The sequence below is a fragment of the Peromyscus maniculatus genome, chromosome 6 (assembly GCF_049852395.1).
Source record: "Peromyscus maniculatus bairdii isolate BWxNUB_F1_BW_parent chromosome 6, HU_Pman_BW_mat_3.1, whole genome shotgun sequence".
Classification (NCBI taxonomy): Eukaryota; Metazoa; Chordata; class Mammalia; order Rodentia; family Cricetidae; genus Peromyscus; species Peromyscus maniculatus.
The window spans coordinates 86,869,330-86,896,296 of record NC_134857.1 but is presented as its reverse complement, the minus strand read 5'-3'; the positions used below and the strand labels follow the sequence as shown (position 1 = coordinate 86,896,296).

Sequence of the window (26,967 nt, the reverse complement as noted above, 5' to 3'; positions counted from 1 at the left end):
CTTTAAGGATCAGTTGTAGAATTGAGGGCTTTATGCTCTAGAAACTGAACCTCCTTGCTGTTGATACTTGGCTTTTCTTAGTTTCATAGTTAATAAATTACCTACCTTGTTGGAAAAACTAACACCATAAAAAAGCATAGAGTGAAAAAGTCTCATCCTTACTCCCAGATTCCTAACAGTTCCCACATTGTCCTCTCCAAATAGGTAACACTTTTCTTAGTTTCTAATGTATACGTCCAGAAGTGGTGCACAATTGCTGGTAAAAATAAAGGGAAGTATTATTTGTCTTATTTTTTCCACAAAATATAGCCTGTATACATTCTGCAACTTGGTTTTCACTTAACATTTGATACTTCCCCATTTCAATACTTAGGTCAATGCTGTGCCAGTTCAGAAAAACTGCAAACTGTTCCATTATGTGGAACTTATTTAACCACTAATTTATTAAGGGGTTTAAAAAAATTTCTATCAGTTATATCTAATGAATAACCCTGTTTAAAAAACAAAACAAAACAGTGTACCCATAGAAAAACTTCTTTTCATTAGAGTGTTTGGATTCCATGGTCTAAGAATGTCGGTCTCAAGCTTATGTGAAGTGCTAGTCTACAGAAGGAAAGGAACACCCATGTAGGCATTGCTCCTCGATCTTTTTGCCCATGTTCTTTTTCCCCCTCAGACTTTCAGCTTCTGATTTCTGCACACAACCCCTCCCACCCTTTGCACTGTTTGTCTCTTCTTGACCATGAGGTCGTTTTCAGTAATCACAAAGCTAATGTTCAGCTGCTTTCAATTATCTTTCCAGAATGTGAGGGTAATTATCCTGGTGAAAATGAGAATCTATTTAAGAATTGATTGATTTTCTTTTTCACACCTGTAGCACAGTAGGCATTAAATGAATATATCGAAGAGGCAATACATTTATTTTTTTCAAGGTCTCCGTGATTTATTTTCTTTCAGTTAAAGTTAACTATTTCAGTTACTATTGCAGAGAGCTTACTTCAAGATTTCATGCTATGTAGTTATACAATGTAATTCTCTGCTTGATACTCAAATTTTAATACATACATACACTTTTTCTTTTTGGTGGGAAAGGCTAAGCTATAGAAAATTTGCTTTGGAGAGGAGGGTTTTTATTGCTCTGAAATTTGTCAAATTGAACTTAAAAGGCTCTAGATTTTATGTGATTTTGTTCATAACAAAATTTTGATACCTCCTTTTCCCCCTTTGCTCCATATTTGAAATTTATCTTCTGTTGTGCATGATAGAGGAATGCTGCTTTGCTTGCAAGAAATTAACTTAAAATTGTGTTTTAAGTAATTCTGCTTTTTTGGCTTTTTGTACCTAATCAGAATTGATGTGACTGAAGTGCAAATCTTCATAATAATCGTGCATTTGCTGGCAGTGATTGGAGGACCACCTTTTTGGCAATCTATGGTAATTTTGTTCACATCATGTAGCCTATGCAATGCATGTCATCTTCTGCTTGTGTTTTTAATATAGGATAATCAAATTAAAGGGTAATATTTAAAGTTATTGTACTTTTTCCTGAGAGTGAAAGTTACAGCAAACAGTAGCAAGTTTCTTATTAGAGCATGAGAATTGTATTCTTTGGAGTTCTGTGTACATTAAGTGTGTTGTGAAGGCCACTGAAAATCTGAGTCCTTACTGTCAACCCATTGTACCAAGGGAACAACAGGTAATGTGACAAGTAAGTTAAGTAACGACACAATTAAATCACTTTTTTTTTCTGTACTGTATGACTTTACTGTCATGTGTTTAATGCTGAGTAACAAATTTAGGATTTGAGATTGTAAATTAACTCTGACACAGAAAAAGAAAACAATATAAGTACTGCTGAAATATGTCAGTGCTATGGGATTATTTTAAACACTGTGACTTTTTCTTTTTGCTCTGAACTATACTATAAACCCCAATCCCACCCCCCACCATGAGCCTCTTGAGGGAATATATTCAAACTTCTACCTCTTAGGAAACTGTCCAGTCTACTTTGTTCCTCTGCAGAGTGGGGGTAATGATGCACCCATCGCGTACACACACGAGTTAATATGTGTAGCACGGCCTGTCACATAATGAAGCCCTCGGTGAAAGCTGGGGCTCCTTGTGTGGTGGCTTCCTGTTCTGTTCGGGGCTTTGTTTTTGCTTTGCTTTGTTTTGTTCTGGGAGATGGGATCAGGCTACTGTGAAAGAAATTATCTTGTGCCTTAGTCTCCCCAGTGCTGGCATTATGGGGAGCACTGTCACTTCACAGTTTGCTCAGTTACTCAGGATCGGGCAGGGTAGTTAGTACTCCCTAGTTACCAGTTAGCTGCTGGTCACTACTACCCCTTCAGTAGTTATTTGATGTGATTGTACAAAAAAAAAAAAAAATTTAGTAAGCCAAAATGATTATAATTCTTAAAAGTCAGATTAATTTCAAAATATGAGAAATTGATTGACTCCGACTTTTTCCTTACTTAATTCACTTCCTAATCGTAAATTAGGTACTTCCCTAAGTATTGCCAAAGTTAAATGCATTTTCTTCAGAGGATGGACATATAAAGAAAGAAGAGTAAAAGGAATAAAAATAATTTGCAGTCCACCAGGAAAACTCTGAATCTATTCTTTCAGTACACAATACCATTTGTGTACCATAGATGTCACTATGGACACTGTTGGTGTTTGTAACTAAAGCAGAGAGATAATTTTATTACCTTGTCCTTTAATAGATGAGCTGGTTTTATTCAGGCTTAAAAAAATAAAGGTTAGCCTTAACAGGAAGGAAAAATAGATTTGTTTTCCTAAAACTACATCATAAAACCTAAATTCTACCCAAATTTCACTTATGGCTGTAGATTATTAGTTTTACAGACTTTGTGCTTTACATAAAAATTTCTCTCCAAAATACTGTTTGGAATATCTTAAACATATATAAAACGCCCAAGGGTTCTTTTCTTTTTTAAGTATTTTAATATCCATAAAATGAGAATTCTGGCTTGATGTTTTGAAAATTAATTTCAATACCTGGTTTAGAGAACTAATCCTTAAATATGGTACTACATTACTACATTACCTATACCTATATTTCAAATATTTGTATTCGTGTTATACCACTATTTTATTTCTTAGGGGGTAGGTACCTGCTAGTAAATTGATTCAGGTATACTTTTACTTTTCTCAGAATTTGTACAATAAACTATTTAAGTAACTTTTTAAAAGGTCTAATAATCCTTGCCCTTGGGAGGTAGAAGCAGGTGGACTAGAAGTTGAAAGTCATCTTCAGCTAGACAGTGAACCTTGTCAGCCTGGGCTACTTGGCACAGTCTCATAATAGCAACAAAAAGTCAAATATTGATCCTATCTTTACTTGTAACTATATATAGTCATGTTTTTATCATGCCAGAAGGTGGCCTTTTTCTTATTCTTTTCTTATTACCATCTGTTTGATTATTTAAGGTAAGTTCTTACTATTTCTATAGCCCAGGCTCATGCTCCCTTTGCCTCTATCTCCAAAATTCTAGAATTAGATCAGCTCACCACCATGCCTAGCTTTATCAAGACATTTTCTAAACTATTTGTGAAACCGACTTAGTATATTTTGAAATTTGATTCCTAGACCTAGCAGTCCAAATTCAGAATTAATATGGTTACTGTGATTAGAATATGTCAGGAAAACAGATCCCCAGCCATTGACCTATTATTTTCTATATATTGTGATGTTTCTATATATTGTTTAGTTCATTAAACTAAAAGGAAAGACCTGACTTCTTGTAATAACTGGAGATTTAGTGAAATTACTTGAGGTGTTTGATCTCAAACAGCTCAGCAGGTTACTGTCCCTTGTCCTAAAAGTTCAGGTTCAGAAAGGAGTGTTGCAAACTGCAGGTTGTTTTGGATTTCAGAATATTTATCAGCAAATACTTGTTCCTAATCTGGAAATTTGAAATCAGAAATGCTCCAAAATCTGAATTTGAGAAATTAAGTTTTGAATTTTGCAGCATTTCCATTTTAGGATTAGAAGTGTTCACCTCATTTTTCTTTTTACTTGGCTCATAGGTTTACCTTTTTTTTTTTTAGTTGAATTTTAGTTGTTTTAGAAACTGACTGTACTTAGTGGTCTTATCATTTATGCCAAAATGGAGAAAAAATGTTTATTTAGGGCTCACATAGGGAATTTGCATCCTTTTTAAAACCTCAGGCAAATTGCCTGTATTTTCCAAATCCTTGTTAAATTATAAGGCTTTTACCATAAATTTAGCAATCACATTTAGAATAAAAGAAAACAAACATAAACATTTTAAATGTCTTCATAAGTTTGATTCCAGAAGATCAGCTATTTTGCGGAGGTGAATGATTGACAGCTACTGCGTTTGGATTACCCATTCTTTGCCATATTTTTTCCCCAAAGAGATGAGTTTTACTAAAAGTTATAGCTGATGTTATTTCTATATCCTGGTGTTTCATTTTGTTGGGAAAGTATTGTTTTTTGTTTGTTTGTTTGTTTGTTTGTTTTTACTCTTTACTCTTTTGGTTCTTTAGGGGGCCTGCCACCCATCTCCCAAATAAATCACACATGGAAACTTCTTATGAATGCCTGGCCTTAGATTGGCTTGTTTCTAGCCAGCCAATCTAAGGCCAGCTTTTCTTAACTTAAATTATCACATAGCTTTTGCCTCTGGGCTTTTACCTTTCTCTATTTCTGTATATCTTTTCTTTCCTTCTGATTCCTTGTCTTGCTGTGTGACTGGCCCCTTCTTTTCTTGCTCCTCAATCCTTCTCTCCCCAGATTTCTCCTCCTACTCATTCTCTCTGCCTGCCAGCCCCATCTATCCTTTCTCCTGCCTAGATATTGGCTGTTCAGCTCTTTATTAGACCATCAGGTGTTTTAGACAGGCACAGTAACACAGTTTCACAGAGGTAAACAAATGCAACATAAAAGAATTCAACACATTTTTCATCATTAAAAAAATATTCCAGAGCATAAACAAATGTAACACGTCTTTCACTAATATTCTACAACAGGAAAGGAATATTTTATTCACAAAAGTTAATATACATTTCAAGAAACAAGAATTACATTTTTGTGTATTGCTTCTTCCTAAAATGTATTACCTTTGGAACTCTCTTAGAAAGCACTGGGTATGAATGTGAATATGTAAATAAATTAATCATGCAGTTCACTTATAGTTATTTACATTTGATTCTTTTTTTTTCTTTTTCTTCCCTTTGTTTTTGTTTCGTTTTGTTTTGTTTTTTTTTGTTTTTCCCAGACATGTTTCAGAGCCCTGAACTCACTTTGTGGAGGAGGCTAGCCTCAACCTCACAGAGATCCATCAGCCTCTGCCTCCCAAGTACTGGGATTGAAGGCATGCATCACCATGCTTGGCCTACATTTGATTCTTTTAAGTGCTGTCATTGATTAAATATTTCTTAAGTCTTTTAGAATTCATCTAAAGCAACTAGATAAATGCTACTACAGCCAAACTGTTTGAGATTATTTGAAGGACTGAATATTTCATGTAGTATCATGTCTTTCTTGAACTAAAAGGCTTTTTTCCGGTGCTGGGGAATAAGTTCTTCAGGTTTGCTAGACAAGCACTCTACCCAAGAGCTACATCCCCAACTATTGAGCTAGATGACTAAAAAAGACAATGCCCTTATACCTAAATAATTTGGATGTGGTGATTTTCCATGAAATCTTCTTGGATGCTGTAATTATGTTAACATTTTTAGTATTTTCATGGAGTTCACTTAAAATAATTTTCACGAGGCTGGAGAAATAGCTTAGTTAAGAGCATGTGCTCTTGTAGAGGACTCAAATTCAGTTCCCAGCGCCCACAGCAGGTAGCTGATAACTCCCTATAATTCCAGCTTCAGGGGATCTGACACCCTCTTCTGACCTCCACAAGCACTGAATTCACATGTACAAATACACATAAATACATCATTAAATTAAAGAAGTAAATAAAAGTTTTATTATGATTTACAAACAAGTATTTCTGTGCTCTTTGCAATAAAATATCTAGCCTTAAATTTTTATTCTTATTTCCACAAAAACCTATTAAATTACTTGTATCTTTGAAGTCTAACCAAAACATATACATTGTATCTGGTAAAAATTACTGAGAATTTAAAACTTTTTTCACTCTAACCTTTTTAAAATCAATTTTAATATATTGATATTATTTGAGTCCATATACTTTTTGTTCCAAAGCCAGGCCTTTTTTCCCTTGACTATGCAAAAGACATCAGAACTTAAGGAAATTCTTAATCTACCCAAGTTTGGAAGGTTGCTGAAATTGTAGGCAAGTTTGAGATAAAGGTGTTTTCAGACAGTGCCTTAGCTACTTCTCTAGAGTAAATGCAGTCTGAGTAGCGATAATGAGTGAGATTATAGTAGGAAAGGGGCTTAGAAAAGACAAAATGTACACACCTTTCTTGGTCTTGAGTGTGGGGTAAAAGTGGTAAAAATACAATGTCGGTTTTGTTTTTTGTTTTTTAAGTAGTTCATTGGTACCAATTTGCTCACCTGTGAGAATTCCTTGTGCTTGGCCTCACACTTTCCTGTACATACTACCTTTTCCACATAAGGTGGAAGGAAGATAGATCTGTGTATTCTCACACAACAGGAATTTGGTACACACATGGAAAGGGACAGGGTCTGAATCTTCATTCAGAAATACATACTGGTCACCTGTGGTCACCAGGGCCCCAAAGAGAATACAGAATCAATTCAGGGGTGAGAGAGATGGCTGACAGCAGGGACACTTGGCACTGAATCCCGATGACCCGCTTTAAATGTGGGGATCCACATGACAGAAAGAAAACATCTTCGACAAGTTATCCTTTAATTTCACGTGACCCCTGCCTCCCCCCAATAAGTATTTATAGTTTTAAAAATCAAATTAAACCCTATACTTGAACTTGCATTCTCATGGGTATAGCTGACATGACAGAATTGATGAGAGCCCTGGGATGTTTGGGATACTTTGCTCCAGAGTTGCTGGCTTTCTTTGTGATCCAAGCCTTGTATTAATTTAGTTATTTGTGTTTATTCTCTCTTCCAAAGGGCAAAGTTTCACGATATTAAAGCATTTTCCCCAAATTGTAAATACAAGTAACAAGTTGTGCCATGAGTGGCTGTTACATACAGTTTTCTCATTCAGGGTACTGATACCCTGGTTATAATATGGATACTCCTTGTAATGGTGCAATGCTCGATTAGTCAACTGTAATATTTCTGTCTTTGTAGAGGGGGAAGTGGAAGGAATGGCAGGAGCCTGGGAAGTAGGAAAGGAGCAGAATATTGAGTTCCAGCCAGATACATCAGATTTAGATAGTAATATCCCAGAACGGAAAAATCTACAGTAGTTCAAAGCCTCATTATTATTTATTATCTCCTCTCTTGAAAAGCTTGAACTTGGGCTGTAGGGTAAGACATTAGACAAAGAGGAGAACAGTTTGGGGTGTCGTACAAATTTCTGAACTTTAATTGGAGATATTTCACTTAGAAGATTAAATCCTGCTTAGTGTGACTTGAGATTCAATAGTTGGTTCCACTTTCTTTTTAGAGCTTCAGTTTTGCAAGAGGTGGTAGAGTTGTGTAAACACAGTGAATTTTTGAGAGTTTTGAAGAAATGGAACATCTTCTATCCTATTTTGATTTTAAAACATAGGCACACAAGTCTTGACTAGTGTAAATGGCCCTGTTTTAAATGTTTTCATTGTAAGACCTCATTACCTATCAAAGACTTGGGGGCTTTTAAAACCTTGTTCCTATAATTATTTAAGTATATCTTAATTCATCTTACCTTTGGGCAAATTTTGAAACCAGAAAAGCAAAAGAATGGATACAAGAAAAGAAAAACTCTTTGGTGACCTCAAACATTTATGTCTTCCATTTTATATTATGCTGTGCAAGATTAAATGCATATTATCAACCCATTCAACTCAACTCCTCACCTTATTTAGGTAAATCACATTTTTAGTGTACAGTCAAATAGCAAAATGAAAGGTAGCTTTATATATTATAGTTGGGGGGATAGTGGTAGAGCTGCACCAGTTTAGATGTACTTGACTTTTTTTTTTTTTTAAAGTATAAATGCCACTTCCTTTGCCCTCAGCTTTCACTAGCTTGTTGTATCCCAACAGTTCAGAGTTTGGAATTCTTATACATAGAACTTTTCTCTTTCATAATGTTCTATACTGATTTCAGAATTAATTTGCAAATACCTTTATTAATTATGCTCTATACTCTTTAGCAACTAGGAAGCTACTACATATTTTGAGGTAGAATTTAGAAAGTATGCAAAGAAATGTAAAGACAACTCCTTTCATTTAAAAACAAAAAACTTTAGATGCGTTCACAGAGTTTTATTGAGCTTATGATGCAAATTAATAACCCTGTATTTCCTTCTTTTTAAAAAATGATTCCTGTTGGACTCTAAGATTTACTTTACTTTATATATGAGTGCTCTATCTGCATGTGTGTGTGGACGCTAGAAGAGGGCATCAGATGGTTGTGATAATAGGTGGTTGTGAGTCACCATGTAGGTGCTGGGAATTGAACTCAGGACCTCTGGAAGAACAGCCAGTTCTCTTAACCACTGAACCATCTCTCCAGCCCATACACTGGATTTTCATGTCAGAAGTGAGTCTCATCTTTTGAGACTTATTTTATTATTTATAATGTGAGGAGAGGGAAATGTCTATTACATTAGTATTAACTATAAGGAATGGAGAGTTTTTAGGGTATGAATAAATATTTGATTGTACTACTTTCTTATTTCAATGTGTATATATTTTAATTGTCCTTTCTCTCTATTCATTAAAGATTCCAGTGCTGAATGTTCAAATGAAAATTTTTCCTGCACTTTGTACTGTGGCAGGGACCATATTTTCCTGTACAAATTACTTCCGTGTAATCTTCACAGGTGGTGTTGGCAAAAATGGATCCACCATAGCAGTGAGTATACTTTAAGATTTCCAGAGATTTGTAAACTAAGACTTGTTCTTACCAATACTCAGTTTTACATTTAAAAGACATATAATCATTTGTCAACTTAGAATTTCTATTGAGCCTTTAAAATATATATTTATACATACTTTTGTATGCTGATAAGTGTTCATATATATGGGCACAGCACACATTTTTGGAAAGTATGACATGCTATGTAAAAATAAGTTACACTTGCCGAGCACTGTCCTGTTTATGCTTTACCAGTTTATGCAGCTGCATTTCACTAGTCTAGAATCCAACTCATTGCACTTGTTAGCTGGCAGCCACTTGAGGTTCTAGTAAGTTTGGGTTAAAGTATTTGTGGTAGGTCTATGCAGCATCTGATAGCATTAAATGCTCTTAACTCTGCTCCATACAGGGAACAAGTGTCCTTTCTCCTTTTCTCCATATTGGATCAGTGATCACGTTAGCTGTTATGATCTACAAGAAGTCAGCAGTTCAGCTGTTTGAAAAGCATCCATGTCTTTATATTCTGACATTTGGTTTTGTGTCTGCTAAAATCACTAATAAGCTTGTGGTAAGCACCTCAGTTTTTACTGTTTTAATGTTCATCTTATTTAGGACCTGGATTTCATTCTGTGGCTTCCTGAGTAGTATAAGAGTTTGCAATATCAATCTCTACACCAACAGAAGAGCTGTTTTACTCTCCTGACTTTACATTTAAGTTTGCCTGAAGTTCTTTGAAGCTGTATATCCTTTACTATCTTGTCCACTCTTTAACTTGGTCAGTCAGTTTATATGCCTAGACACACATTGAAACCTTTTGTACAAAAGTGTTTTCCACCACAATAGTTGGCATGATTATTCCCTTCCTCATACAGTTTTAACATTGATTTTTTTTTTAGTTTTACAAACTCAATGACTATTGCTAAATCATTTTGAAACTTCGTATTTGAGCATGATACTGATTTACTGTGTTGCTGACAATTCTGAAATGAAAGTACCTATCTCATTGATTTTGTTCTACTCTCAGGTTGCACACATGACGAAAAGTGAAATGCATCTGCATGACACAGCATTCATAGGTCCAGCACTTTTGTTTCTGGACCAGTATTTTAACAGCTTCATTGATGAATATATTGTACTTTGGATTGCCCTGGTAGGTATTATACTGTCTTATTTTATGGTTTGTAAGCTACCTATTTTCTTGTTTAGGTGAGCCAGTCCTAAGAGGTCATAGAATGATAATAATGACTAGGCATGTCAAAAACCCACATTTGTAATGTGTTGTGAGTTCTTTATGACTTCAGTGTTTGCCTGCATGTGTTAGTCTTACTATTCCTACCTATATTAAGACTCAAAAATTCCAAATTTCTGATTGTGTGTGTAAGAGAAGTTCAGACTATATTCAGCCATAGCCACTAATTTATAAATTGTCTGTGTCTGCATTCATTCTATACTGGCAGAGTTGAGCAACTGAGACAGAGAATGCAACTCAGAAAGCTTGAAATAATTGTGTTGAGTTATAGCTTAGTGGTCAAGTGCTTGCCTAGCATGCATGTGTTTGATTCCCAGCACCATATTTAAAAAGTCAGGCATGGTGGCAATGCCTGTGAGCCAAGCACTTGGGAACTGGAAGCCAGAGGATCAGAAGTTGAAGATCTTCCTCGGCTACATTCTGAATTTGAGGCTAGCCTAAGCTGTGGGAGCCTCTATCTCAAATAAAATAAATAATTAAAAGCTTGATATATTTACTGTCTCTCTAAGGAAAGATTTGTTAACTCTTAGTTATAAAGGATACCAGGAGGCAACTGTTATTCAGCTGTATGAATTTGAAGGTGAGTTTTAAGAGAAGACAGTCAGAAGCCACCCTCCTGTCCGCTTAGGAAGTTTAGGGAGGCCTGTGCACATGTTGAGAATCTAACCAAACGTCTCTTCTCTTTCCAGGTCTTCTCTTTCTTTGATTTGATTCGTTACTGTGTCAGTGTCTGCAATCAAATTGCATCTCACCTGCACATACATGTCTTCAGAATTAAAGCCTCTGCAGCGCACACTAATCATCACTAATGATGTGGTTGGGGGTCTGTTAAGCTCATGTTTTCTGCAGGAAAGAATCCAAACATGTTAAGGAGAATGGGAGTGAATGAGGACAAATGTAATTTATAATAATCAATGTTATATAACTTTCATTCTTTGTCACTGGTAACACTCCCTAACTGTCCTGTTGAGAATGGGAATTCCAGGTCCCATCCTGTAAACTGAACAAGTTGTTAAACAGGGTTTGGCTCCAGAAAGCATGCAGGGAAAATGCCATGTGTTTGTGATTATCCTGAATTCAGACTAACATGGTCAGAGGAGCACATCCCCAGTGGTGGTGAGTCTATTGTAAAATTTTTGCAGGCCAAAAGATGGTTGCTCTATAATTTTAACAAATCATCATCTTTTAGTAACACCTTGTTTATTGTCTTCTCAGACTTTCTTTTGTAAGGAGCTCAGCTTGTGACATACATCCTACTAGCTTGTGAGGTGAGAGCAGTGATAAAGACCTTAAATTTGGATGGAAAAGTTTCCTGTCTGTTCATTGTTGAGGAAGTGATTTTATTATTGATCAAGAAATGGTGTTTCTCACGGGCTTGGGAAATCTTGCTAGCATGCAGATAATGTGGTAACTTTGTCAATCCATTTTATTTTTTTAAATAAATATATGATCTCAGAGCCAGCCTTTTTTTCTCAGTTTTATTCAGGGGAAAAGTAAACTAAATTTTAAATGTCATTTTTTTTAAATTGAGACAAATTTTATTTCTGTTCTTTAACAATTAAGGAAATATGGTCAGCTGTGTTGTCATGATGTGCCTTTAACCACTCTACTATAGAAACTGTTAAATCTTTTAAAATGGAAAAATGTTTTGTCCATTTTCTCTCCTGTAGGTTCTTTATATTTCAGTCACTGCTCCAAAATTTCAGTAATTGTCCAGAATGGCATGGTGGTGGGTTACTTTGCATTCTCCTTTTTGGTATTTAGACTACTGTTTGAATGCTCTCTGTGAATCACATTTGTTTTCATTATATCCAAATGTTCTGTTTCTTTAGTATAAAGAAGTACAAAGGGTAATGAATCCCAGCACTCAGAGGTGGAAGCCGGGGGAGGATCAGAAGTTCAAGTTATCCTCGACTATGGAGTTTTAGGGGAGTCTGAGCTACACAAGACTCAGAAAATCAGGGGGTGGGAGGCAGGGTGGTAGGATATAAAGATAATCTAAGAAAAAGGAGAGGGGGAAGGACAGGTAATCTTCCATTAGTACAGTTACATCTATTGTTTTATTTGATTATTTCAGCAGACATTTAACAGTTGTTTATACCTAGTGGAAGTTGAGGCCTGGAGAGGCTAAATGAAATACCAGTTGTCACACATTATTGCTGTACTCCAGATGGAATCTAGGCTATCTTCTGAATTCTAACTTGTGTTTTCTAGACCATACCAAAGCTATAAACAGAGGTACTCAAGGCTAATTGAAATAAATACATGTATTTTTTTTTTTTTCCTCAGCATGGAGGGAATCTGAAAAGCAGTCATGCGTGTGCTTCCTTTGGTCCTAGATAACATCAGCATCATTAGGCCAGTGATTGCTTTGTAGAAAGCCTCAGCTGGCCCTGGTTGTTACCTACTAGAGTATGAGAATCATTCAACAATGTGGATGCTTTTAGAAAACATTTCCAGAATTTTCTGAGGGAGTGGGGGAGGTCGATTCTGGACAAGGTCCCATAGTAGCTCAGGCTAGCCTTGAACTCTCAGTTTTCCTTCCTTAGCCTCCTGAATGCTGGGATTATAGGCTATGCCACTATAATGTACTCCAGATTCATAGGGAATTTGGTAGACTTATATTGGAGCCTCAGTATTTTCACAGCCTTAACAGCATTCTGGTTCTTGGTCTGAAACTTTTCAATATCTAACTAGGTTTAGCAACCACTTCTATAAACTGTCTAATAAGATACAATGATTCTTAGAAGCTGCAGAAGTACAGTTAAGCATGGCATGTGGACATCTACCACCTGCAGTAGATGTTTGTGTTCCCCAAATCAGAGTGTATCCCTTAAACTTCCATTTTGTAGCTCTGCCTCTTGTTACACCCCCCACATGATTTTCATTCTTTGTATGGAATTCAGAAACTTCCATAGGCGACATAAAAAAATAGGGAGGAAAAACATTTCAAAGATAGAATTCTAGAAGACAAGATATTTTTCTTATAGGTTTAAACAAATCATAAAGGGAGGTATAGAAAAAGAAGGCCTAGATAACTACTAAATACTGTGGATTGTAAAGGGGGAAATTTTCAATGCAGGGATCTCTCCATGTTTAGCTAGAGAGTGGTACTGGAACCTTAATAAGCAGTTGAGGTGAAATGCCTAAGATTGAAGGTAAAGGACTATCCTTGGCTTGGTTATGGGCAGTCTAGCCTCTCTAGCCTCTTTATGGAAGTCATGAAGTATCCTTCAAGGGCTTCTGTTGACTGGGTTTTCTCCATTAACTTGTCTGAGGCCAAAGCTGCCTCCTTCCTCCTCGCAGTCTCTACTCAGGATGCTGGAAATCACACTTGACTAGTACCAAAGACTACTATGCTGTAGCCACTCTGATCAAGATTTCTTACTCTTCCTACTAGAAGTGGAGATGCTGACCCCTGATTTTGTGATTCCAAACAGCCTTGTGTGACCATGTCCTCCTCCATGTCTAGTTCAGTTTGTTCTCTCATGCAGTGCCTCCTAGATTGACAAACAACAAGGTTTTCATCTTTATTCTCATCCTCACATGTCAGACCACTATTTTGTACATGGGTTGTTGGGCCACAACAGTGTTCTCTGCTGAGGATTCTATAACAGTGGTTCCCAGGAGATGGCGTTGGCGGCAACTTCTAATCAAGCACCCACAACTGTACTACTGTTTATCACTGTGTCCATTCTGCTAAAACTGCAGCTTTGAGTACAGTTCTATGAGCTTGGATGAGAGTTCTCAAAGTTCTGAGAAATCCTGACACCAAGGATCCCAAACTCAGACACCACTTTGAAGCAGGACTGGATTACCAGTTGGAAGGAAGCCATGGATTCCAGAACTGAGGGGGCTCTCTGGTCCTGTCACACCAGAAGGGCCAAAGTCCAAATTGGCCTGTAGCTGTAGACACTGTTGCTCACCATGGCTTTTACTTCACAGTCTTTTCTTTTGATTTCTTTTGTTTCTTCTGTTCCTCATATTCAAGTATTTTCTTTTGGAAATAGCCTGTGGGTTCAAACAGGTGTTAGTTAGGCAGACTGATGAGCTTAGGAATAAGTACTCGCAAAAGGCCTGGCGTCTGATGTGTGGAATTACATGTCTACAATCCTAGTTATTGACAAGCTGAGGCTATTAATGAGAATTTTTGTCTCAAAAATCCAGAAAGGCCCCATATTCTCCCCTACCCATAAGCTGCCAGGATCTCTGGACCCACACCACATTTAGTCTGACCCAAAGGGGACCTACAAATAGTAATTAGCTCCAGAATACCCAGACTGCTGAGTGATGAACGGACAACTCTACCAGCCCCTGGAGCTTTTTCTCTGGTTATTTCCATTGAGCCTCACTGACAGGACACCTCTTACAGGAGATACTTGCAGAGAAGTTGGTGGGGCTGTGTGTACCTGCAGGAGGATTCCTGCTCTTCTCTGCTTCCTGGATGAACAGGGAGAAAAGTTGTGTCTTCACAAACTTCTTCACGAATCGGCGCTTGGTTTTGGAGGTGACAGCCTTACAGAAGGATCGTTCTTGGAAGTGGCCTTGCCCACTAGCCTCCCGTTTGATATAGGAGGCGTAGTGGCCCACAGTCTTGACAAAGAACTGCACAAAAGGGCCTGAAACATGCTCATTGATTTGTTCTGAAGCTGCAGGAGACAGAAAGGCCCATCATAGAGCAATATAAAGATGAAATGGCCCAAATTCACCTCAAAGTATAGTTTCCATTGTCCAGAAGTTCCCAGGGGAGGCAGCTTAGTAAATAACTTATTGAAATGGAAGCCTGACACTTGAGTGGTTCACAGCTATAATACCAAATTTCAGGAGTCTGGGATAGGAGGACTGCCACAAATTTGAGACCATGTATCACAAAAGAAAAGAAATAGGAGTCTAGGAACTGGGTATAGATTCTCTACCATTCCCTAGGAAAAGAAACAAAGTCTCATATTCAGGATCTAGTCCCCTGACACAAACTACTAAATGAGTTTATTAATAAACAAACAGAGTATTCCCTCCAACTCCATGGAGAAGCCTAAAATAAAAGAAGAGCCTAGAACTTACTCTTTAGCTCATTTATCCCCTGACCAAGAGAGTTCAAGATGTCACCCTGAAGTTTTGGTGGTAGGATGTCTTTTTCATCACCAACCTAGAAGAGAACAGAGCTATGTCAAGGTCAAGCATTCTGGTCAGGAGGTTAGGAAGGGGTCCAGGAGAGTGTGAGGAATGTATGAGTTCTTCCCCTACCCCACCCCAAACCTCTGCTCTACAGAGAGGAACAGAAGTCATTTCTACCCCAGCTTGAATTCAAGCATGAGCAAGGGATTCCCACAAGTGTATATTGCTTGCTCAAAAGACACTGTTGCTAACTGCCTCAATCAGCAAGGCATCTGGGTCTTTGCCTGTGGCCTCATGAGAGGAAGACATAGCACAAGTTCTTTCTCAAAGTGTCTATTGAGATCAGTGGGACATGATGAGACCCAAAAGGTTGTTGGTGGCAGGCCTGCAGGTGCCCTCAATGAAGACACTTACCGACAATAAGAAGGTTCCTTCACAAAGATTCACCAACAGGACCTGAAGTAAACACAGAATGACTTTATCTCTTCATGGACCTCAACTACCAACTCCCTTTCTGCCCATGACTATACTTGAAGCCCATGTAGCAGCAACATCAGCATTTGTAATTCTTATTTCCTGCCTGGCATTCTCATTTTTTTCCCCTAGAAATCTAATCCCCCAGGTAGGAAATAGGAAATGGGGAGTGTGTGTGTGTGTGTGTGTGTGTGTGTGTGTGTGTGTGTGTGTGTGTGTGTGTGTGTGTAAAGGGAGCTGAGGAAAGAGTCACAATAGAAGGGAAGTAAATATGGGGAAACCATAGCCATAGCTATTCACTCAAGACACTGATCATGCCAGGCATGATGGTGCACACCTTTAATCCTAGCATTCTGCTATCCCAGACAAGCAGGAAGATTGCCTTAAGTTCCAAGCTTGGAATGGGCTAAACAGAGAGACCCTGTATCATCGTCCTCATCATTGCCATCATCACAGAGACCCTGTATCATCATCATCATCATCATCATCATCATCATCATCATCATCATATTAATAATAAAAAGGGATAAGAGAAAAACAACACTGTCTATAGAAATCATAGAAACTGCTTCCTTAGTGCAGAGCATGCCCATGGCATATATACAATACTCTGCATATTTTATTTAATTCTAGCAATGGTTCTGTGAAGTGGGTACTACTTTATTTTGTAGATGAGATAAACCTAGAGAAATTCATGTCAGAACCAAAGGAACTCCAAACTCTAAAAGGCAGTTCAAATATCCAGACACAAGCTCAACCCAGACTACAGGAGTATTTCTGGTGGTTAGATAAAAGCCAGCATTCCTCAGGAAATAGTGAAATCCATTTCCATCTGCCAAAAGGAGTCATTTCCCTTACCTCCAGCAGAAGGGACCTATGGTTATCTGTGGCATTTATGAGCATATCAAAAGCCCATGCTGCCCATATCACAAGTACCTATTACACATTTCAAATTGCACACTAACATACTAGCCTCGCCGTTAGCCTAAGGTCATGGCTTCCCTCCCCCTAGCTACTCATCCTTCTTATAACACAGCTATTCTCTGCTCTCTCTCTCTCTCTCTCTCTCTCTCTCTCTCTCTCTCTCTCTCTCTCTCTCTGTGTGTGTGTGTGTGTGTGTGTGTGTGTGTGTGTGTGTGTGTGATCTGTCTGTCTGTCTCTCTTGCTATGTTCTGTTCTCCATCTCTTGCCATCTCACTTTCTCCACTATTCTCTCCTGCTTCCCTAGCCCTGCCCATGTTCAATATGCTGACTCTGTTTAGTCTACTTTCTGTCTCTGCTCTGGAGTCTTCTAGATGTCTCTGACAATTCTCTCATATCTACAATAAAACCATTAACCATACCATGGAGCAGTTTCTTTAGTGTGCCCCCTTGCATACAATGCCCAGAGGTCATGGTGCTGAGAAATAGCAGACCAGTTTTCAAGCCTGAATTGTGGTCTTTGGGATCACATACCTCTTCTGTCCCACTCTCCTTCAGCATCTGTCCTCTGGTCCACTCAACAGAGAACTGGACAGAGGTAGCCATGTTTTGATCTTTTTGCACTTGAAACAACTCGTATGTACAAATGCCTAGAGTTCTTAAAAGTCCCTCCTTAGAATGGCTGGAAGTGTAGGTCAATGGTAGAAAAACATGTTTAGCATGCTGTTGGCCTGGATTCAATTAATTAATAGCTTAATAACAGCCTTGAGACTTCCAGTAGGAAACTCAGCAAGGGAAAGAACATGAGCCCAGGGTCAACAGGAAGGGAGAAGGGAAAAAAGCAAGGGGGACTATGCATGTATCGGCTGCAAATGAGACCAGCACAGAACCAAGTTCCTAGACCATCACGACACAGCCTGAGAATCCTGTAATTTAGACCCACAACATAAAACAGCCATGCTGCTGGTTCCTCAGAGTATTCTTAGGTTATTGGACCACTTCCAATATATAAATTAGAATATTTTAAATGATTAGATTTTGACGTCTGAAAACTGTGACATTATTCTTTGGTTTTGCTTTGAGATTGTATCTTATGTAGTCCAGGGTAGTCTTGAATCCTGATGCTCCCACTTCACCTCCTATAAGCAAGAGATACTACAACTAACTGGTACTATTTTTAAACTAACATTCAAAAACAGCAACAATGACAGTATCAACCTCTACCATTTGACAGAGATTTGGTCACCAAATGAATCATAGGTCTCCAAATCCTGTGCTGCCATTTAAGGACTATTTTGGGTTCCTACGTTCAGTTTCCTACCTGAGTCTCAACAATAGAATGAAGGATCCCTACATGTTCCCTACTTTCAAATATAAGGAAAGAGAAACTGGAAAATTTGCCAAAACACAGCCTGCACTGTAATTATCCATCATCAGGGGAGAAAAGCTGAACTAGTCCAGGCCTGAAACAACATGTATACATAGGTTTGAATGCTTCATTCAAGGAAAGCTGTTCATTTGGGAGTGAGGAGAAGTGTATGCATAAATATTTTTTGAGGTTGTTCCCAGAAGTCTTTTCAGTATTTTGGTCATACTGTATATGGAGTAATTTCTTTCAGAGAGCTTATGTGGAGAATCAGAGAACCTTGCACTATGCCCCAGGAGCACTCTTGCATGAACCCTGTATGGACTTCCTCCTTTATTAGTTTTGCCCATTTCTCAGAGCAGCTGCAAAGGAATAAAACAAGCAAAAGCTCTTGACTAGCAAGCCCCAGAGCTGTACTGGCCTTCATTTGTCCGCCTGCCTGACTGTCGGGAGGAGGGAGCCTCAGCTTCAGAGGAGGGAAGTTACATAACTTCTGGAGTTGAGACATTTGAGGTTTTATTGCTAAAGTGGGGCTGATACCCTGCTCCAGTTAATCATAAGGCTAAGGGTTGTTCACAGGGCATGTGTACTCAGCACGAGAGCCGGAGAAACAAAAGCAAACAGCCTACTCCTCTCCCTCCCTGGAGCACCTTCTAGAGAAGGGCTTTGGCCTCTCTCTGAGTTCCACTGTTGCCTCATCTACGAAGTAGGTTTGCTGGAACTTACCACCCTCTTATGTAAAGGGGAAATCCTCCCACTAGAACTACCTCTGGGCCTCCTTAGTGCTTGCATCATGATGCCTCAATAGGTAACCCTGTCTCTGTACAGTGAGTTAATGATTAGCCAGGGCTGACCTTCCCAAGCAGCCCTGTATTCAGCTATAGTGATGTACTGTCCTTAGATCAGAGCACATGTTTCAAGTTGTTTGTCCAGCTTTGGGGGTAGATGTATGTGATTAGTGCCCAGTTACACAGCTGAACCCCCTTCTGTGTCAGAGTTATTACCAAGAAACAGGAAGCAGCAAATTCAAAGGAGATTTGAATCTATATCATTTTCATTACCCCAGTGAGCTCTGAGCTACTCAAAAAGATGGTACTTGTTGCAGATCTCTTCATTTTCAAGACTTGACAGTTTACAAAAGGGCTTGTTTCCAAGGAATTTGAATTCCAGTGGGGTGTGTGTTGCACAAGCCAGCTGTGATCATTCATTGAACTGAGAGATCACCTAAGTGATTGCCCGATAGGGATAATGGGCTAATAGGATAGTCTCATGGACTCAGAATAAGCAACATCTTGCTTCCTAATTCTGAAAAGCAATCATTCAAGAGAAGAGAGCCAACATCCACTGAACACTGGCTGTGTATCAAGTGCCAGGCTAATAGCATAGTCATGTCATTTTCCTCAGTCTCTAGCAACTGGAAACAGTTATTCCCATATTACTGATAAATTCAGGTTTAAAGAGATTAAATAATGAGCCCCAAATCACACAGCTGTTTGGCGCAGAGCTAGGATAGAAATCAAAGCCTTCCTGGCTGTAAACCATGTACACTCTGATGCAGCTTACCTCTTCCATAGGACTGTCCATAACCTCCTGCTGAAAGCGCATCTGTACCCCAACCATGAAAGGAGTGGGGCAGCAGACAGTGGCCAGAAGGCTCTCGGGGACCACAGGGATGTACGTGTGTGCCCAACTAAAGGGGTAGAGCAGAGCAGCTGCAGCGTGAATACACTGAGACAGGGTACTGGAACACAGAACAGAGAATGCATCAGCCTGGCTTCTCTTCCTATACACTGGCTCAGAGCCCCACACTTCCAGAAGCTCCTGGCAATGTTCCTATGCTAGGTAAAAAAAAAAAAAAAAATCAAGTCTAGAAGCCATGCTGATCATAGAGCTTGTAGCTACTTGTTGCTAAGAGAAGAAGGGTAGAAATCAGGAAAGGCGAGGCCCTACTAACCAGGGTGGGGCCCCCTTTAATCTCTATTCCCAGCTAGTTCTTCCAAGTCATTACTGGCTAAAAATAAGAGTGGCTCAGAAGACATGTCTTCATGTAAGCAGGATATGAGTGAGCCTCTACTCTGCAACGGACAGGGATAACTAGAAGAATAGCACTGGCCCTTCTTTGAAGAACTCGCAGCATAGTGAAGAACAAGCCAGCTAACACCAGGCTTTGGTGAAGAGGCAGAACCATCATCCACAGCCATGTCCCCTTATGGCTTCCTATAGCCATCTGAGGTTACTAAAAGCTACCAGGTTGGTGCCTGAGTTAGTTTGGGAAATTCCTGGGTTCCAGGAACCACTACTCAAACATTCCGGAAAGTCCCACCGAGGTGACGCCTCAAGACTTTGCTACAAGGATTCCCCATGTCATTATTATCCAAGTCACAACTCAGCCTCCTTCCTTACCCCCATCATACACAGCCCCACGCTGGTTTCCCTCTTCTCTGCTAGCTCTCACGGCTTTTCACTTCTCCAGCCAAATTGCACCACATCTAAGGCCAATAAAAACACAGATGCGGAAACCTTGGTATCAAGCTAGCACTTCCTGAGTTAGAAAGACCAAGTCTCTGAGTGCCTCGCGACAAAATGAGGCTGTCTGGAAGTCCCCTCCTTGCACCAGCCTCTATTTTCTGAAAATTCCACGTGGGAAGGAAGTAGGAAGTGTTGATATTTCCTGGAGAAAGTTCATTCTTGATAGGTGAATGTGCAGCATTCACACCCCAAAGACTGATCAGAAGAGAAAGAACCTAGTTGGAGCCTGAGCCTCAGCTGCCACAGAAATTTCTTCCACATAGGCCTGGAGTAGAAGAGCCTCCTCTGAAACAAAAATGATGCCCCCTTCCACAAGAATTAGCCTATGATATTTTCCTTTGGGGTTATTGCTGACATTACTGTTTTTAAACACACAGACCCCTGATCCCTGCCGAGCTTGCTTTCTTCTGAAACTCATGACACTCCTTTGATCCTCTGTAGTTTCCTCAGCTTCCTTTCCTTCTTCCCCAAAGGACAGTACCAGGGTTCAGCTCAAAATTATTACTTCTTGCTGTGGTGACCTTTCATCCCAGCACTCAGTCGGTAGAGGCAGGCGTATCTCTATGAGTTCCAAGTCATCCAGGGCTACATAGTCAATCCCCTACTCTTTTTATCATTTTTTTCCTCTCTGCCTGTCACATGTGTCCCCACATCCATTCCAGACCTGAATTCTCTCAAAGGTAGCCGTCAACACATGACAGCTTCCTGCTTCTACACACAGATATAATAAACTCCACTGGGAACTGACAAGAAAGTAACAGATAGTCCTCACCAGTCTGCACCTGGTGGTGTCCTGGGTGTCCACCACTCTGCATCATCACCTTTAATCCTCATCACAACCATATAAAACAAATCCAATCATTTTCATCCTACAGATAAGGAGATCTTGACTTGAAGAAGCTAAGAAGCTGACCTAAGCGGAACTGTAGCTAAAGGTGGAAAAATAAGATTTGAAAGTCAGTCTGCTGGTTTCAATACCTATGCTTAAAACCAAAACATAACCCTTCATCTCCTTCAGGGCAAACAGTCTTCTTGCTATCTCCTCAATGCTTGGCATCTGGCAAGCAGCTGACATGCAATAAATATTTGTTGAATGAGTTCATAAATGTGTAGATGAGCTTGTCCTCCAATCTATTACACAGCTTCCTGTCCTCTCCTCCACCCTCCTCCCTCCCTCAGCCTGGCCGTGCAAGGGCAGATTCATGTCTGCATTCACCCTAGCTGGCCCCACCTGTATTATACCAGATACACTCCATGTCCTTCTTAGATTATAGTCAGGCAGCAATCAAGTTTGGGGATGGCCAGACAAGTTGCATTACTTGTTTCTTTAGGCCTAAAATGCAGATCCAGGAACTCGAAGCTGGAAGGTGCACACACAGACCCAACAATCAGACTGCCTTTAAGAAGCCCCAATATTGTCCCTTGAATCTGGGGGCGCAGCTTAGTGTGGCTAGCCAGTGGCTGAGCTTACCTGAGACCTTCTGCCAGGAAGATGATTTTTCTTTCCAGTACTGCAGAGGCAAAGATCTGAATAATCTGCTCAAAATGGAGACAGTGCAACAGAGCACTAAAGTCCACATGTTCTAGGTGGGAGTCCAGGGGCCGTGTCAGTGAGATGAACTGTGGGGCAACCAGAAAGGAAGGTTTCAGCAATACGAAGTCACAGACCCACTCCAGGCCTATCCCATTCTTCACATAGGACAGATCTGATCCTGGCCCACGCACCAGTGGCTTCCTTCTGCTCTGAGGACAGCTGGGTGGAATCTTCAGTATGGCCCATGAGGTCCAGCCTGGGACTCATGCCCGTCTCCACAAGCTTTACCATGTACATGTCCTGGAGCAGAGCTCTTCTCTTGCCTAAAGCCTGGCATGGGCCAGGCCTCCCATACATTGTTCTTCTCAATTCATTCTTATCCCTTAGCCCCAAATGCCCACTGTGGTCATCTTAAGACTTCCTCATCTTTTTCTCATGCTACACACTGCTTTTTCTTTCAGTGTGATTGCCTAATCTTTAACTGTATGTTCTCTGGTGTGTTTACTAATGTACACATTTACTGATGTGTCTTCTCCATGAAACGTTTAGCTCCCCAAGGTTAGGAGCCAGATTCATTTTATTTACCACTCTACTCAGAAAATGCATATCTTGACAGACACAGAGTATTTCAGTACTTGTTTTTTTCTTCAATACTTATTTTTCCAGTAACTGAAAATTCCTAGTGACTCCGTGATTCTTCTGAGGGAATGACCAGGTTCAGAGGTGCACATGGAATTTCCAAAGATCTTGGCTGGAATTCTACTTGCTGCCTTTAGTTCTTTAGTGACTTGGAGCAATAGTACCTCATGAGATGGGTGGGGACTTATGGGTGGGGATGAATGATAAGAAGTAAAACAGATGGAGACTGTATGGTAGAGATACAGGACACACAGAGAATAGGGGGAAGGTGTAAGAGCAACTGGGAGTTTGGACACTAGGGACAAACTAAGCACCATACGTGATCACAGACAAAATTCAGTAGACTGAACAGTAGGTAGGTACTGGGGAACATCAGCTTAGAAGGTGCAGCATAATTTGGGTGACTTTCTAGCTCTATCGATAATTCTAATGCTAGGCTCAGCTTCCCTATACATTAACCTGATGAATGAAAGAAGAGCATTGAGAGGTCCCACAGAAGCCCACTCTCTCCAGACAGGGAGAAAGTCACACACTTGTTAACCCACCTCCGTGCCTGAGTCAGGGATGAAGCTCTTAAGGGTGACAGTCTTTCCAGGTGCAGGGAAGGCTGCCTCTCGGAGACCTTGCATGAATGGGTAGATGACAGCCATGGAGATCTGATGTCTCTTCTCTACTTCATCTAGTATCTACAGGGGAAGGACCACAGGAAACAAGGCTTAGAGGGGTTCTACTGAACATCCCAAGGCTCTCACCAACTGGCTTCCATCTCGTGGACAAAACCTGCTTTCCAAGATTTCTTTTGATTGTCTCTTACATTTCTTCCTTCTCCTAACACTGACATAAAACTATGAAGCCTAACAAGTCATCTTCCATGTTAGTACTGGCTGGAGTAGGAGCCTAGACACCTAACCTTCTGGGTATTACTGTCCCACTTCCTCTAGACCGTCACCAGGGTGAGGCTGCTACCAGCCTTCACTGTGATTCATGGAAGTAAGATCCACCCAAGCAGAAGCCCATGGAGTTCCTCTCCTACATCCAGAGTCCTTCAGGCCACCAAGACAGGCCATGTCCAGATTAGGGACTCTGCCTTGGTCCTATTCCTAACAACACAAGTCCTCAATTTCTCTTCTAGCCTCATCAAAGTCAGGGTAAATCTCAGGATCTTCACTGTGTATTTGCCTTTAGACTTGTGTGGTACTCTCCTTTTTTTTTATGAAGAATTTTCTCATGTTATGCTTCATCTGCGCCTCTTACCAACCAGGAAGATAGAAAGAATGGACAATAGTTCTCTCTGCAGGGGAAACAGCCTTCTAGATTTCCTTTAAATAGGTTTGAGCCCAGATCCTTCCTGTCTCAGGTTTACCCAATATCCTTGATGCTGGCTGGGCTATCAGGAAAGCATTCTACCAAGGGCTCAAGTTGCAAGGCAAGCAGCCAGGCAGAGCCAGAAAGCTGAACAGGCCTGCCTAACAGGCTCCAAAGAATCTTGTCCTAACCCTACCTTGGAGAACAAGCCGAAGCAGCCGATGCAGCTGATGATGCAGTATACCTTGGGAAGGCGAGGGCCAGGACCGGCAGGCTAGGGAGGGACAAGAGTTTCCTTCAGGTCTGCAGCTTCCACAAGGGTTTCCCCCACATGAGACTGATGGGGCAAAAGGTAGAGTGCTGTGGATGGGGAGTCAACGGCTGGATGGACAAAGGCCTGTCCAGAGGTTCTTTTCATGCAACAGGCAGAAGAAGGGTCAAAATAGTCACCAAAGTCAAAAGATGATGATTACTATTTACAACAGCCACATTATGCAACCAACCTAAGTGTCTGTCAGCAAATGAAAAGATAATCTGTCATATAAATACAAAGTGGAGTATTATTCAGCTAATAAGAAAAATGACATTATGACATTTTGAGGAAAATGGATGTAGCTGGCAAGTATTATCTAAAGCAAAAGAAACCACCCACAGATTGACAAACATGTGTTTTCTATTAAATATGCAAGATTTGGATTTTAGAAAAATAAGGCATAAATAAAAGACATGAGTGGCTAAAGATATGTCTCAGTGGTTAAGAGCACACAGTGCTCTTCCAGAAGATCTAAACTCAATGCCTGGCACTGACAATGGATGGCTCACACCTTTTACTCCAGCCCAGGGAATATCCCTTCTTCTGGCCTCATAAGACACCCATACACATTTGCACATATCCCACACACAGACACATGCATATGCACATATCCCACACAGACACACATATGCACGTATCACACATATAATTATAAATAAAGTCTTTAAAAAAAGAGAGACAGGGGGGCTAAAGAGACGGGTTAAGAGCATTTGCTGTTCTTGCAGAAGACCTAGATTTGGTTCCCAGCTACATGGTAGCTCACAACCATTTGTAACTTCCAGAGGACCTAGCTCCCTCTTCTGTCCTCCATGGGCAGCAGGCATGCACACAGTGCACTTACATGCATGCAGTCAAACACTCATACACATAAGTAAAAATAAAGAAAAAACCATGAAATTAGGAAGGTGACTATTTGGGAGGAGGAAGGGAACTGGAGTGATGGGAATAGTAAATACATATAACTCAAGTACATGGATTACACATAAGAAGACACCATCATCTCTATTCTTTTATACATGCTAATAAGAGAAGAGAAGGAGAAGGAAGAAAAGGAGGAAGAAGGTGTGAGTGGCAGCCTTTGGGGACCAGAAACCCAAAGGTAAACACTAATGACTCATGACCAACATGAGTTGAAGGTCAGTGAGAACAAAAACTAGTGTGTCTTAGCCACGAGGAAATGTCTAGAGAGGAAAGCGTTGGAAAGGTATCTGGAGAATCCTTGTCCCAAAAGCCAAGAATTAAACCTTGTTCAAATCTCAGAATGTCTGGGAGGCTCCAGGGAACAAGGCACGCAGGTCTGGGTAGAGAAGACTACAAGAAGCTTCAGTTGGAGCCTTTCACTGTGTGTAGAATTGTTTTAGCTGAGAGAGCACAGGCCAGAGCCTGGTGGCGTGGCGGGAGGGGGGGGGGGGCGGGGACCACGACACACAGTACGTCCTTGCCCTTGTGGGATTCCAGAAGGGACACTAACATGGCAGCATGAGATGGGCTGTACTCTCCCTATAACCACCTCTGCCACCGAGCCTGAGCTTTGGTAGCCGAGGCTTCAGCAAGCCCAGCTGTGGAACTGAACAGTCTGCAGAGAGGAAGGGGCGGTTCTGAGTAGCACCAACCAGAAGGCGCCTACAGTATCCAATCTTCCTGCTTCCATCCACGTTGGTCAGGACAAACGAGAAGGTCTCCCTAAGAGAGAGCAAACCGATGATGTGCATCTGCTCACTGGATTTCTAAACCAAGACTGAAGTCAGCATCAGAGAGGTGGAGAGGAGGACAAAGGGGCGCTGCTGATTAATCATGAGGATAATCACCACAGTCACTTATTAAGCACTCAGTGGTGCCAAGCCCAAATGCATCACCTCCTCTGAGACTCAAAATAACCTTCTGAAGGAAGTTCAATTAGTATTAGCACTTTAAAGATGAAGTAAGTAAGGCTCACAGAAGGTATTTTTTTTTATCTAAAATTTGAAGTCACAGTCAATTTCCAGTGTTCATGATGTAAGAAGCTTTTATGATATTGTCTTCTTAGAGCCCAAAGACTTCCTCTCCAGTCCAGCTTCTGCCAGTGGCAGAATCAAAAAATTGTGACTACTTCTTCTAGGACAGGTTAGAGACTCTTAAGCATCTTTGGATAGAGGTCAAGTCACCACTAAGATCTTTGGCATAAAGGACCCTAGGAAAAATTTTTCCTGGCAAAAACTCAGCATTCTCAACTGGTGAGGGGACCACAAGGGCCACACATTTGTCCTTTCATCCAAATCTGATACCCTTGCCCCCAGGCAGAGTGGTTACCTGGGATAATCTGTGAGTGGTGCCCACTCATTCCCATCAGGGAAGCAGAACAAAGGAATGGCTTTGAGCAGACGTTCCTCCTCCTCCTGCTGGCCCCGGAGCAGGTTCTCCCTCTGTAAGGCAAAGGCAAGGGGATTTAGGCAGAGAGGCAGGGTTCAGAAGGCTATCAGCCTTCTTTCCTAGCATGGGGTACAAAGGTGCCTTTGCCTGGTACCACATCGTCTGCATTCTAGGTCTAGCTGGAATGACCCCAAAGAGAGAACAATTT

The 26,967-nt window shown here is 40.4% G+C and overlaps 2 protein-coding genes across 16 annotated transcripts in view; one reads left to right on the top strand and one right to left on the bottom strand.

The window, feature by feature from the left end:
* Positions 1 to 11,671, top strand: part of Cept1 (choline/ethanolamine phosphotransferase 1) — a 42,065-nt gene extending 30,394 nt beyond the window's left edge. For 6 of the 11 annotated variants that reach the window (XM_076574783.1, XM_006994828.4, XM_076574779.1 and 3 more), the window contains 4 exons: positions 8,831 to 8,962; positions 9,375 to 9,533; positions 9,990 to 10,115; positions 10,904 to 11,671. In XM_076574783.1, the coding sequence (XP_076430898.1) occupies positions 8,831 to 8,962; positions 9,375 to 9,533; positions 9,990 to 10,115; positions 10,904 to 11,023 (537 nt within the window). In that variant the 3' untranslated portion in view covers positions 11,024 to 11,671. Of the gene's footprint in view, positions 1 to 1,349; positions 1,435 to 8,830; positions 8,963 to 9,374; positions 9,534 to 9,989; positions 10,116 to 10,903 lie in introns of all 11 variants that reach the window. The other 5 variants (XM_076574785.1, XM_006994824.4, XM_042279669.2 and 2 more) reach the window with 1 other exon arrangement.
* The window catches only part of Dennd2d (DENN domain containing 2D), a 27,886-nt gene continuing 5,398 nt past the window's right edge, over positions 4,480 to 26,967 (bottom strand). For 3 of the 5 annotated variants that reach the window (XM_015988330.3, XM_006994829.4, XM_076574776.1), the window contains 10 exons: positions 26,700 to 26,812; positions 26,024 to 26,093; positions 24,294 to 24,371; positions 23,338 to 23,478; positions 22,091 to 22,239; positions 19,654 to 19,831; positions 15,744 to 15,785; positions 15,276 to 15,360; positions 14,624 to 14,863; positions 4,480 to 14,225 (listed from right to left, as the gene is read on the bottom strand). In XM_015988330.3, coding sequence (XP_015843816.1) covers positions 14,149 to 14,225; positions 14,624 to 14,863; positions 15,276 to 15,360; positions 15,744 to 15,785; positions 19,654 to 19,831; positions 22,091 to 22,239; positions 23,338 to 23,478; positions 24,294 to 24,371; positions 26,024 to 26,093; positions 26,700 to 26,812 — 1,173 coding nt within the window. In that variant the 3' untranslated portion in view covers positions 4,480 to 14,148. Of the gene's footprint in view, positions 14,226 to 14,623; positions 14,864 to 15,275; positions 15,361 to 15,743; positions 15,786 to 19,653; positions 19,832 to 22,090; positions 22,240 to 23,337; positions 23,479 to 24,293; positions 24,435 to 26,023; positions 26,094 to 26,699; positions 26,813 to 26,967 lie in introns of those variants that run through there. The other 2 variants (XM_076574777.1, XM_076574778.1) reach the window with 2 other exon arrangements.